At 29.2% G+C, this 13,828-nt stretch overlaps 1 protein-coding gene across 1 annotated transcript; it reads right to left on the bottom strand.

The window, feature by feature from the left end:
• Positions 1-35: 35 nt before the first annotated feature.
• LOC145040188 (fatty acid amide hydrolase-like) lies at positions 36-10,614 on the bottom strand. Its single transcript, XM_078988155.1, has 20 exons — positions 10,408-10,614; positions 9,907-10,016; positions 6,182-6,242; positions 5,910-6,103; positions 4,901-5,030; positions 4,734-4,811; positions 4,249-4,396; positions 3,409-3,521; positions 3,005-3,080; positions 2,851-2,922; positions 2,702-2,747; positions 2,439-2,507; positions 2,273-2,353; positions 1,796-1,899; positions 1,216-1,308; positions 1,072-1,140; positions 879-943; positions 709-770; positions 438-533; positions 36-339 (listed from the first exon to the last, which is right to left on the bottom strand). Exons 1-20 carry the CDS (start codon positions 10,505-10,507, stop codon positions 277-279), a joined length of 1,830 nt encoding a protein of 609 aa, XP_078844281.1. The 5' UTR covers positions 10,508-10,614; the 3' UTR covers positions 36-276.
• Between the last annotated feature and the right edge of the window lie 3,214 nt (positions 10,615-13,828).

Below are 13,828 nucleotides of genomic sequence, written 5' to 3' on the forward strand. Positions count from 1 at the left end.
ATAGTGTCAAACCTTACATATAATAAAACAAAAAATTTATTTTGAGAAATGAAATATTGGACTTCAAATTGATCATATAACGAAGATAAATGTAACCAGCAACAAACAAACTATACACATAAAAAAAAAATGTAAATGGTAACCTATTGCATACTTTTATGTGGCCGATCGGGTAACGAACCATGCACACATTCAATAAATCAAATATAAAACTAATATTTTGTTGATTTACAACGGAAGTTGTTGTATCTTGAATCTTGATCATCTCTAACAACATTAGCTTGGTGCTAGTATATCATAAAAAACATGTGGCTTCTTGTATTCAGCCTTACACAACGCCTAAAAACAAACCATGTCAAGTAGGAATTTGTTCAAGAAACACAACAAACCTCAAGAGTAATATAATATATAAAACTAAGAAAATTTTCCCAATTTACCTCCATAGCGTAAGCAATTTGAATCAATTTAGCTTCAGACCATGGCTTCCCGATAAACTGAATCCCAATTGGCAACCCAAGTCTGTCGTACCCAACCTACCAGAAAGAATTAAATTGTTAACCCACTTGGCCCATTAAGGCCCAGTTTATCACTACAGGACAAAAACAAGTTGTACTGGATTTTGTAAGGTTTTGTTATTAGGACAAAAATAGCTGTAGAAAGTTTATCCAGTCCAGTGCTATCATTTTCCAAATTTGTTATATAACTTACGGGAACAGTCACAGCTGGCAGTCCAAGAAAATTTCCGGCTATTGAATATCGAACGAGTGCAGCTGAGGGAAAAAAAGATTGAAATTAAAAACCAAGTGAAAAATAAAAAAAAACAAAAAACAAGCCTTAAAGGCAAAGTATTGTATATATTATATATATACTATTACTACCTCCATTAACATAGTCCAATTCTCCGGTGTCTTGTACATCGTCCTTTATTTCATATGCAGTTACACTACCATGAACCATAAATAAAGTTAGATGTTTTTTTCTTCATTAATAAAAAAAAAAAAAAAAAAACAAGAAACTCGTAAATATATTTTACACACGATTTATCTATACTTTTAAAGTTCAAAGTCATACCCAACCATAGGTGAAACAATGACATCAGCCATGCTGAAAATCTTTTCATGGAACTTCATTTGACGGTTTCTAGAATAAACATATCCATGAAATTTTAGAGAAAAAAAAATTTGTAAATTTGGGAGAATTTAAGCTGTTTGATACCTGATCCTTTGTGCATTCAAGTAATCCCTACTGTTAAAAGAAGCATATATAGAGAGTGCTACTCTTACATCCCAACCAGATTCTGACCTTCCCCTGATTCATTTCAAGTTAAATTTTTAATGTGTATTTGGTTGTGGAAAATTTTTTAGTTTTCCAAATTGTATGTAAATTAGAAAGTGATTTTTACAGTTTTCTAAATTTCTAAAATGGAACATGAAAACTCCAATCAAATACATTTTCTAAAATTTTCATTCAAAACTGAAAACTCAACTCAACTTTATTTTCTAAAAACATTTTCTTAGAAAATGAAAACAGTTTTCCACAAGCAAACGCACCCTAAGCAATTTAGCATCATGGCTTGTGAAATTGAACTTTTGTAGTTTTAGCATTTTGTTGATTTAGCCACTAACCTATTTTCTATAGTGATTAAACCATTATGTCTTGTATATTCTATATTAGTGGAAAATACAAAAGAACACAACATACTTTCACATATTTAGCACTTTAGCAACTAAAGTATTAAATTTTTTTGATCTATTCAACCATGGAACTATCTTTTTTAACATGAATGTTGACTTACGTTTTTTCTAAATGATGAGCAATAGATGTTGTACATTCTGAACCAATAGTAACATAATGTGCCAAACGCATCACTTCTATATCTGGTAAAGTCACCTCTATTGTCTGTATGAAGAAAAAGTAAAGATACAGGGTGGGAGTTTTAGGGTTAAATGGAAAAAATAGCAACATATTTTCATTAATTAGTTTATTGTAACATCCTAATGTCATTTATTTATAATACTACATTGTATTTAAAAAATCTACCAATTATAGCAGTGGCATCTGAATACAAAGCAATTCTAAATGTTACCATTTGGTAGATTTTTCTAAAGTATAATGTCCTAATAAGGAAAAGACTAACTACGATGCTATAATTTGGTAGATTTTTTTATCTTTTTTTTTTTTTTTTTTTTTTTTTTTTTTGCAGAAACTCTTACATTTCCTTTTTCCATTTATTTAAACTTTAAAGTGAAATAAATAAATAAACATTGAGTACCTCCCATCCATACAACTTATGAAGATTAGCCAAAGCACGTGAACAACAAGCTCTAATATCATCCGAACAATCATTGAACCACTGATATATGAAATTAGGAACCAGAAATGTTATAATTATCATAAGGAAAAAAAATTAAAATTAAACATAGAGGTGAAGTAAAAACCTCATTAGATTTAGCCATCCTGATATTAGACATATTAGAAAGATTCAGCTTTGGTAAATTCAATCTAGGCTGTATTAAAAAAAAAAAAAAGAAAAAAAAAATTATGAGTCCACTATGTCTAGAATACATGTTCTGCTTAGTGTGCTTATCGATTCTTTTTGTTGCTTAAATTCAAAGTATAGTATGAATTTAAGCACAAAAAAGAACTGATAAGCACATTAAGGAGACTCTGACATAATGGTGATATAGGATGAGTTAAGTACAATTTTTGGTTTGTCTGATTCAGCTGGACCACTGATGGCTGCATAACTGAAATTATATAACAAAGTGGAAAGTTGTAAAAAAAAAAAAATTATAAAAGTCTAAGAGAGTGAAAAACAAATGAGTGGTTTTAGAAATGAAGAACACTCACACAATAAGAGAATCCTCAACTGTTCCTGCTAATATTCCAACCATTCCAACTGTCCAATTCAAGGGTAGAACCCTAAAAAAAAAAGATAGAGAAGAAAATGACTTAGAATTCTTGATGAATATCATGTAAATAAGGTTACAAAAAGTTTACTGACCCTGTGTGTGGTATGCGCCCAAAAGATGGTTTTAACCCAATAACACCACAAAGAGCAGCAGGCATTCTCACAGATCCTAGACAAATAATGAAAATTAAAAACCAATTCTTGGTTTGTTTCTTTTCGTTTCCTATTAGGTAAAGTGGCTGAATGGGTAATGATGTAAAAAAAGTGTTGTATACGTAAGTTATTTTCCTTTTCTAGACCGAATAAACCATGTAAGTGACCGTTTTACCCTTACATTCGAAAAAACAAATTGCAACATATTAATCTATTAAAAAGGTTTTTTTTTTGGATTAATTCATTTAGTCATTCTGTGTGGATTAAATAAAAAAGAAAGAATCATGTGTAGTTGTTTGGATTAAGTGCTTAACCAATTAAGACTAGTCTGTTAGTAACTTTACCTCCGCCATCAACACCGAGGGCTACAGGGCACAACCCTGCACATACAACAGCAGCAGATCCGCTAGATGAACCACCTGAGATCCGTTTGGGATCATATGGATTTCGTGATGTCCTACATTAAAATTTAAGAATATGAGGTTATGCCAAATGTCCAAGAAGGACAAGACAAGACATAACATGACATCATAAAACTGAATAGACGTTTGGTGTGCATTGGATTGGACCAAGCTATGCGTGTCCAAGAAGGACAAGACAAAACATGACAGAACAGACTGTGTTTGACGTGCATTGGACTGGATCAGGCTATCAGTGTCCAAGAAGGACAAAACAAGTCATGACATGACAGATCAAACTGTACCTGTGTTTGGAGTGCAGTGGACTGATGTGTCCAAGAAGGACAAGACAAGATAAGACAAGACAAGACATGGCATGACATGACATGACAGAACAGACTATACTGCGTTTGGTGTGCATTAGACTGGACCATGTTATGAGTGTCCAATAACGACAAGACAAGACATGACATGACATGAACAGACTGTACTGCGTTTGGTGTGCATTAGATTGGGACCAGGCTATGAATGTCCAAAAAGGACAAGAGATGACATGACATGACATGACATGATATGATATGACAAAACAGACCGTACTACAATTGGCATGCATTGGACAGGGACAAAATTTTCAACTTTTTGTTACACTAAAAAAGGTTGAACAAGGTGGGATATGGACTTGCTCTCGATCTCTCATATGTGCAAAAGACATGAATACCCCCCTCATAAAAAAAAATAGCGTTACCAAGGCTATAAATGGAAATGCATTGTTTTGTTTTTTTTTACCCGTAATGAGGATTTATCCCACTGGTTCCTGCACCAAGCTCGTGCATATTTGTTTTTCCAACAAGTATGGCACCACATGCACGCAACCTCTTAACACAACAAGCATCTTCTTTACAAGCTCTTACTTTATGCAGCCACTTTGAACCTCCTACAACAAACAATTGTAAGTAATGCAACTCAAAACATAAAAAATTAAATCTACCCTTTATTAAAAGACCACTATACCCTTGATCAACTTTATATATATTAACACATAAGTCTTCATTGAACCTTTTTACAACAGATATCCTCAACCATATAGCAACTTACATGCATTTCTTTACCAATAATAGTAATATGTAAAGTAATGCTATTATCAGTAATATATATATATATATATATATATATATATATATATATATATATATATAATTAGATTGCTTTTATAGGTAAAAAGTAATGTACATTGTCCATAATACATATATAATAGCAAGAGATGAAATTACCTGTAGTTGGATAAGGCATGCAATCTATTTCATCCTTGACTGCAATAGGTACTCCATCTAGAACAGAAATCGCTTCACCTACATACATAATCAGCGAATATCTAAATTCCCTGATTGAAAGTGATCTTAAGATAAGGTTAAATTACGTAATTGCCCATAGTACTTACCTCTTTGATAACGTAGAGTTGACTCAGTAGCTTGCCTTAGAATATCATGAGCATCATAACTAATGAAGAATGACATATCCATTTCTGGACCAGAAGACTGCATGATTGCTGATATTAATCGCTCTGCAACCTGAAAAAAAAAAATGATGATTAATGGCATAGACTAAACAAGCTTTTCAGAGCTATTTTCAATGATGAAGATGAGAAGGGCATTCATGTCTTTTATGAAAATGAGAGATAAGAATGATGCCGTTTCCACCTAAATCCACCAATTTGGGTACAATTTTTTTTGTCCCATTGACTTTAGTCACAAATATGTTGGGTACACTTTTTGTTCTATTGACTTTAGTTACAAATATAACATGTTACACCTTTTTGGGTACAATTTTTGTCCTATTGACTTTAATCACACGAATCTGACCTTTTACATGTTTTTGAGTATAACTTTTTGTCCAATGACTTTACTCACAAATATAATATAACCTTTACTCATTTTTTGGTACAATTTGTTGTATCATTATTGACTTCACTCACAAATCTTACCTGTTATACCTTTTTGGTATAATTTTGTGTACTTTAGTCACAAATCTAACCTATAAAACCTTTTTGGATTAAAAAAAAAAAAAAAAAAAAATTGTATCATTACTTTAGTAAAAAAAAAAAAAGAGTAAATTACTAAAATCCTCCCTGTGGTTTGGTTAAAATTGCATATTTGGTCCCTAACTTTTATTTTGCACTCAGATCGTCCCTGTAGTTAGGGACCAAACGTGCAATTTTAACCTAACTTTTATTTTGCACTCAGATCGTCCCTGTAGTTAGGGACCAAACGTGCAATTTTAACCAAACCAATGACGATTTCAGTAACTTACTTAAAAAAAAAAATGACATGTTACACCTTTTTTGGTAGTTTAGGTGAGTGAGATTAAAAAGCTTTCTAGGGGTATAACTGTCTTTTTCACAAACAACAGAAGTCGCTCCTATCTTGTTCCTTATGAAAATGTTGACATACCATAAGAGGAGTTATTTGTCGTGATGTGTAAGCTCTAGAATAATCCAAAATCGTCCATCTGCGAAAACTGAAGTTTGAATCTTCGAGTATAGTTGAATCTGAAGACTGTAAACAAGCAACAGCATGTTGAACTTGTTCTGATGCTGATAAACCACGATTTAGACATTCAATTTCTTCTTCTTGTTCTTCAGATTCTGAATTAAATCAATTATAAATATCGTATTATGATTTATGATTCATGGCGATGTTAATTTAATGAAACGGAAACTGACCTTCATAAGGGTGCAAAGGAACGTATAGAGGTGATTCTTCCAACACAGCATATGAAACTAACTGCACAAAAAAAAATAATAAGGTACTAATTTAATTTTAGAAATATATGGTACTTTATTTTTTTTCATTTTGTTACTAGTTTATAGTTATAGAATTAATTAAACTTTCGTATTAAAAAATCAAAATTAATAATAAATTATTACTTAAGAAATATTTTTTTAATTATATAAAATTATAATCGTTGATTTAAATAAATACGTGAAGTCTTATAATCTGTATTAATTTAATTTTATTTTTAATCTAATGTTATTAATTTAATATGATTAGAATGAAAAAATTTTAAATTTTAAATGGAAAATCAATTAATAATTTAATATAATTAAAGTGAAAATTTATAATTTGAAATTGATAATTGATAATTGATAATTAATAGGATTGACAAGTGTTATAATATATAACATACAATATTAATGAAGAATTTTAATACTATAACACTTGTCAATAGAAGGATAAACTTATTCATTTATTAAAATCAAAATTATTGTAATTATTATTTTATTATCTCTTATTACACTCTAAAATGAAGTGTTTGGTTATTAGATTTGATCATTTTTGAAGTCATTAATGTAAAACTAGACCAGTCAAAATCCCAAAAAAAAAAAACGAAAAAAAAAAAAAAAATTCTCACCCAGTCTTTATGATACAATCTGAAATTTAAATTATTTGAGTTTGTATTTTGTTTTAACTTTTAACTATGAGTCATATTATTATTTTATTTTATTACATTTTGCAATTTAAATTGATCAACCTAAATCCAACTTTATTTGATAAGTTGTTTTGAAAAACAAAGATAAACAGGTTAATTTGGCCAACCTAAGCAAAAGACTAACTTTTAAAACATAATGAGTATTCGATTTACTTTGGATGATATTAAGAATTTTTAAAAGAAAGGAAACATAATATTATTTGATTATTCACTACAAAGAAATCTTAAATTATTTGAATAATAATAATAATAATAGTCTAAAGACCTTTATACTTAACGCTATCTTTAACAATTGCCTATTACTTATTTACTTATTTACTAGCATATATTCAATGTTTAAAATGTTGAGTTCAACTAACAAAATTCAAAGGTAAATTAATGTCACTTATATCATAGCAAACTTATTTTAATATGGTTTAATGACACTGTGACTTTATGACTCTGAGTATATGATATGATTGATAGTATGATAGTTGTTTATTCCACGGTGTGGATAATTATTTGAAGATCCAATAATAAATAAACTGGTCCACAAAATTACCATTACTAAAAAGTTGGTCCCACTACTCCATACTCAATACTCCATACTCTCAAATCTCACCCCACCTAAAAGTCTTAAAGTTTCAAGGAAAAATATTCAAATTCAAAGTCTTAACTTTAACTCAATTTATTTTTATATAACTTTAAGGGATATATATACATATTACATTCAAGTTGAGATTGCATTTGGTGCATGCGTAATAAAGATCATCCAAAAATTTGAACTTGACAAAGTTAAAGTTTTACCAACCAAGCGATTACTTGGTTGACTATTTTATGTATTATTATAAATGTTTAATTTTCATGTATTAATATAAGTGTTTCTTTATGACAGAAATTGTTGTCGACATCTAAACTTTTGAATTACAAAATGTATTAATTTGAATATTTCGTTATGGTGTAATTTGAATATTTCATTCCAGTTAACATATTTTAATTTTTAGTTTAATAGAAAATTTGGATGTTTAAAAGGTATTATATACGTTTAAAGACATAAATTTTGAATATTCACTACATGAAATTGTTATATGTAAGGACTATTTCTATGCTCCTTTGAATTGCAATGCTAATAAGATACTAATTCATGTCTTAAAACACATTAGTGTTTAACAAATAGTAATTAAATAGACATAGTTAAACACCACTACCTAACTTAAAGAAGTCAGCCTAATTAAAAAGGTTCAATTATTAATCAGATAAACAAATATTTAACTTTGTCAAAATAAATATAACATCGAATTTTTGAACTTGTGAAATAAGCAATGATTACCTACCTTAATTAATTACTTTTTACAATAATTTTGTAGTAAGTATTGTAAAAAATTAATTTTATGAAGAAAAAATCATAAGTTAATCTTTACAAATTATGCTAATTTCTTCTTTATCAATTAAATGTACCTTCAATAATAAGAAAAAACGATATTATATGCAACATTTCAAGCATATAATTAAATATAGGTCAAATTAGGTATACCTTCAAAATTTCTAAATAGTTAGAAGTTGAATTTATTCCATATAGAAAGGTAAAAAAATTAAAATTTAAACAAATTATATATATATATATATATATATATATATATATATATATATATATATATATATATATATATATAGAGAGAGAGAGAGAGAGAGAGATCATATTAGACAATGAGATTTTATAACACATGTGGATGATCTTAGATACACATTTCACATGTCAAAAAAATATATATATCATGAACTTTCGTAACTTTTTTATTTCAAATAAATAACTCACCATTCTAGTGCATTATTCAAATAAAATATTCTCATAATAATATAATATAAGTAATATATTCTATTAGAATATTATAATGTATAAAATTCTTAAATCCTTAATAAAAATATTTCTAATGATATTCTAATATAATATTACAAATAATATGTTTTTATGAGATATTTTTTTTACTAAAAATATTTACTAGAAAGGTGTTTTTTTTAATTATAAGGAAAAAAAAAACATTTTTTTTGACACTTGGAACGTATGACCGGAACCATCATACGTTGTTTTACAAAAAATATTTCCTGAATTTTAATTTACATATATTACTTAGTTATATTTATTTGATTAGTCATAACAATTATTACACATCCAAATCAAGCAAAGGTGTAATGGAAGCAATTCACAACTTAACCTAAAGAAGAAAATTGGCCTAAGCTATAATTTTTGTTGATTAATTGAGTGTGGAAATATTTCTCTTATAACAATCCACAATGTACGTACTTATTACTCCATATTATTTATTCCTCTCACGTCATATAAAGAATTATAAAAGTAATTCTAAAAATCAAAGATGATACATTTGTTTTATTTCAAACAAATAAAAAACTTTATTAAAAATAGTATTCTTTAAATTACAAACATAAATGAGTTGTCAATTTCCAATTTATAAGGCACCAGAAGTTTCAAAATTGAATACTTATTTGGTCCTACTTCTCACTCCTTTTGTCCATAAAACTCACCATACTTCAAAGTTTATTGAGATGTACATTACATACAATGTTTATCTTAAATTACTTCACATTATTGTATTATTTAAACACTAAAATTAAAATTGTAAATTATTTTTAGCAAAAACGGGTTTGTATGAATTTGATTCAAAAAACATAATAATTGACGATTTAACTACTAAAAGGTTAAACATATTAACAAGTGTTCATTGGAATGTTTATGCATATTTTGAACTCAGTAATTAATTAAACTTTGGAGCAAAAAAATTAAACCTATTGTTTATAAAAGATATATTCATTTAAATTTGTTTAATTTATAATAAATCATTATATGAACCAAAATTAAATGCTCTTTAATGATTTTGTTAACTAAAATAATGCCAACAATATACGTTAAATCCAAATTTTCTAAATTACGAAAACTACATTAACAAAAGAACAATTACATACCTTTTGAATTCGGTTATTCTTCTTCAGAAAGTAAAGCAAAATCTTCCCGATTATCTTCATCTCCAAAAACCACACGAATACCTTCGCAAGAAATCCAGCCATTCGAGGAGCTGTTTATACATATACAATCATATATCTATACATTAATTCAAGCCAATTATCAAATTATGTCATACATTCATATATAATATATATAATCAAACATTTAGTCGACAATCAAATTCACACACACACACAGAGACTGTATCTACATACATAACGCAATCTTAGACTGATATACACATACATCAGTTAATTAAAGCTAGTTGATGATCGCAAATTCAGTTAAAATTCATACGTAATATGTATAATCGATCATACATTTAATCTAATGATCAAATTCACCACACACACACAGAGAGAGATATAGAAACTGTGTGTATTAATGGAAATGGAGATTGGAGAAGATCGATCATGGAAAATTAAACGAGATGAAATCGAATTGAAGGTGAATGAAGAGACCTTTGACATCGGAATGGAGGTAGAGTTGATCGCTATTAGGGCTGAGATCAACTTCGTTGATAGGTTCGTAAACGACACCGTTGTCCTTCAAAATCCCCATTAATTCTCTGTGTTTTCGACTTTTCGTGAAGGAGAGTAGTCTGTGGTAGGAGAAAGAGTGAATGGAGAAGTGGGAGACTTGTTAACGTGACCCTTCAACTAACTGGCTGCTGTATTTATAGGAGCGGTGTTGGTGGTTGTGGTTGTGTGTGTGTAGAGTCCATGATATATTCTATTGTTTAATAAATATAATAATTTTTTAACATTTAATATAAAAAAATGATGGAGACATACTAAATTTTCCTTAAAAAAATTATATAAATTATGAATCACAACTACTTTTATTGGAATTTTAGATCTATTAAGAAAAGAAATATATAAAATATGAAAGAGAAATTCCAAAAAGAAAAAAAAAATGATATACTTGTTATCTACCAATAAATCAATGATAATAAGTGGTTCATGTGGGTGTGAAAATGTCTTTATCCATTTACAAAGTTCCAATAGAATACTTTCTTGTTTGCAAAATGCAACATGATTTTTTTAATCCTGGATGCTTCTAACAATGTGCTTCATGTATGTTTTTTTTTTTAAATGAATACAATGTAAACTGATTGTATAACAGTATAAGTGCATGCTAATTAAAGACTTAATTATATCTTTGCATGCATCTAACAATGTTTTCATATATGTTAATGTAACTTCATTTAAAAATTAAAACATTGATATGTTTGATAAGGACCGAAAATATTATTTGAAAGAAAAATTAATTATTTTTTTATATTTTCTTTATATTTATTCTCCTATTCATATAATGTAAATTTATACTCCTATTCATATAATATAAGGGAATATGTTCTTTTATTGGATTGTATCCTTGAATTGAATATATGTACCATGTGTACAAACAAATATTTACCAACAAGTAAACTAGCTAATATGTTATCATAACACTAGGTACTGATATTTAAAAATAAAAAAATAAAAGACAAATATATTTAATTTCATCACATCATTCTCTAAGAATTGTTAAAAATTGGCTCAATCATCAAAATACCCATCAATTTCACAGATGGCAACTCTAAAATTGTAAATGTTTGCAAAATATGACGTTATACAAGTTGATTAAAACAAAATATTAAATACAAAGAACTAACGGGAAGTTTATTTGTATTTAAAGTTTAAAATAAGTGAAAATTATGAGAAAAAAATTAAAAATAAATAAACATGTGAAAAATAAATAAATTAAAATTATGTGTTTAGTTATCAGACCCGTGTACTACACATGTGAATTATAACAAAATGTTAAATACTAAAGTTTAAACTATAATTTATTAGAAATTGAAATTATAATTTGAAATTTGAAATTAGAAATTAATATAGTCATTATGGTATATATTTGATTCTAGATCGAGAGGCCAGCAGGGTTGGAACCGTTGTGGCAAGTGTGGCAAGACGCACGATGGGGTCCTGGTGAGTTTTTCACAGAGAAAGGAATAACAATAGAAGCATCAACCAAATAAGTTCGTTTGATTAGAGTTGTTTGATCTTTTCTTTTCATGGTATACACCTTGATTTTTGATTTATCTTCTTTAAATTTTAGCGTATCATTTGGTGTTGCTTTTGATGGTTTAGTGTTTTTCGTTTGATTCCTAGGTTTAGTAGAGGATTTCTTATTTTACTTCTCAGAATCTGATACCAACTTTCCTTTTCCTTTGATGTCCTTTAAGGAATTTGTTTTATCTTGGGACTTGGAGGATCCATAACTAGGATTGGAACCGAATCTGGTTTTAGGACCGAATCTGGGTCGAGGACTGAAAGTGGGTTCAGGACCGAGACTAGACTTTCGATTCTGGGATTTGGAATAAGAGGAATTTGGACTAAAGTTTTCCTTCAACTTTTCCTTTCCCTTGTCCATGGATTCTTTCCTGGGAATCTCATAGTTGGGATTTTGAGAATTCCAATGCCTTTTACGTTCATTCAGATTTGTGGTGTATCTTTGATTTCTCAGTCGTTTCTGTTCAGCCAGCTCCTTCTGAGATTTGTGAACATTGAAGCTTGCCTTTGGTTTCTCTTTCTGGTGGATTGCAGGTGACTTAGTTTGAACTTTCGGTGCTTCTTCTCTCTTCAGCAGAACTTTAGGTTCTTCCCTTCTCTTGAGTAGAACTTTCGGTTCTTCCCTCTTAATAGGAACATCAGGTTCAACCATCGGTTCTTCAGGAACATCTTTGGTTCCACTTGTGCTTGGAATATCGAAACTGGATGGTTTGTTGATGGGTTATGGTATGTATCTACCCTTAACTCTCCATGTGGTTTTCTCAGATAGTCCCACAGTTTCGTCTACGTTATCAATAGGAGCATACCAGAAATAGTATTCGCAACCTTCAGCGTTATCTTCGTCAACTATTGTTCTTAATTCTACCGTTTGCCTTTGAGTGACTCCAGTCGTAGCATAAACTTGATTTGGCACGGTCTGAACCTTTTGATAAACCAAGGCTTTTTCCATGAGTTTTGGTTTCTTTTCTTTTGACAGACGAGCAAACTCAACTGAATTTTCTGATATTAGAGGTTTTTCACTCTCAGTTTCATTTTTCATAAACTTAGAGCAATCAACCTCATCTTCTACTGAGATTTCACTCATCTCGCTTTCCGCATCAAATTCAGACGAATTATCTAAGTTTATTTTATTATCCGTAACAATTTTAGCATTTGACAAATCGAATGTTGGTATAGTTTCAGTTTTAATCTTTAGCCTATCATTTTCATCTAAGATATCTTTTAACATACTTTTATGTTCCTTAGAATCGATGAAAGTTTCTATCTTATCCAAACCTAGCCTATATGACATGGACGTTTCTTCAGAGGACACTTCTGATTCACATTCTGCTATAACTTCATCTTCTTTAAATTCAAGAAACGGCAAAATCATCTTATGAATTTTCTTACCAATTTCACAATTTAAATGCAATTGAGCAATATTAGTATAAAGACGCTTAGCAATCAAACAGAAAACATTTCTTTGTTTTAATAACTTTAAATTGTCTCTTTGCAAATAAATAATTTCATCCCTTGCCCTAACTAACTCTGCTTCCTTCAGCTCAATCCAGATTCTCCTCTCCTCACTTTTTGAAGACACCCTGCCGAGTTGGTCAGTTAGGTTAGAATTTGCTAAGCGGGTTTGCATGAGGTTACTACTTAGGTTAGAAAATTTAGAGTTTAATTCATTTAATTCTTCTTGGTAATCAGTTTTTGAAATTTTAAAAGACTCAAGAATAGAATGTACCTTTTTGATCAATCGATCGCAGTCGCTGATCTTCTCACTCACTGGCTTGGCCGCAAAACACTTGTTTTCAGTCAGGTTCGGCTCCGAATCTGCACTTTC

The sequence above is a fragment of the Lactuca saligna genome, chromosome 1 (genome assembly GCF_052625555.1).
Source record: "Lactuca saligna cultivar CGN05327 chromosome 1, ASM5262555v1, whole genome shotgun sequence".
Taxonomy (NCBI): domain Eukaryota; kingdom Viridiplantae; phylum Streptophyta; class Magnoliopsida; order Asterales; family Asteraceae; genus Lactuca; species Lactuca saligna.

Bases quoted from the DNA above. Each gene is read 5' to 3' on its own strand.
- LOC145040188 (XM_078988155.1), bottom strand. From the start codon at position 10,507: ATGGGGATTTTGAAGGACAACGGTGTCGTTTACGAACCTATCAACGAA. The intron at 6,104-6,181 runs GTCAGTTTCCGT...GATTTAATTCAG, and splicing joins TCCTTTGCACCCTTATGAAG to AATCTGAAGAACAAGAAGAA. The intron at 340-437 runs GTAAATTGGGAA...GTTTGTTTTTAG, and splicing joins AAATTGCTTACGCTATGGAG to GCGTTGTGTAAGGCTGAATA.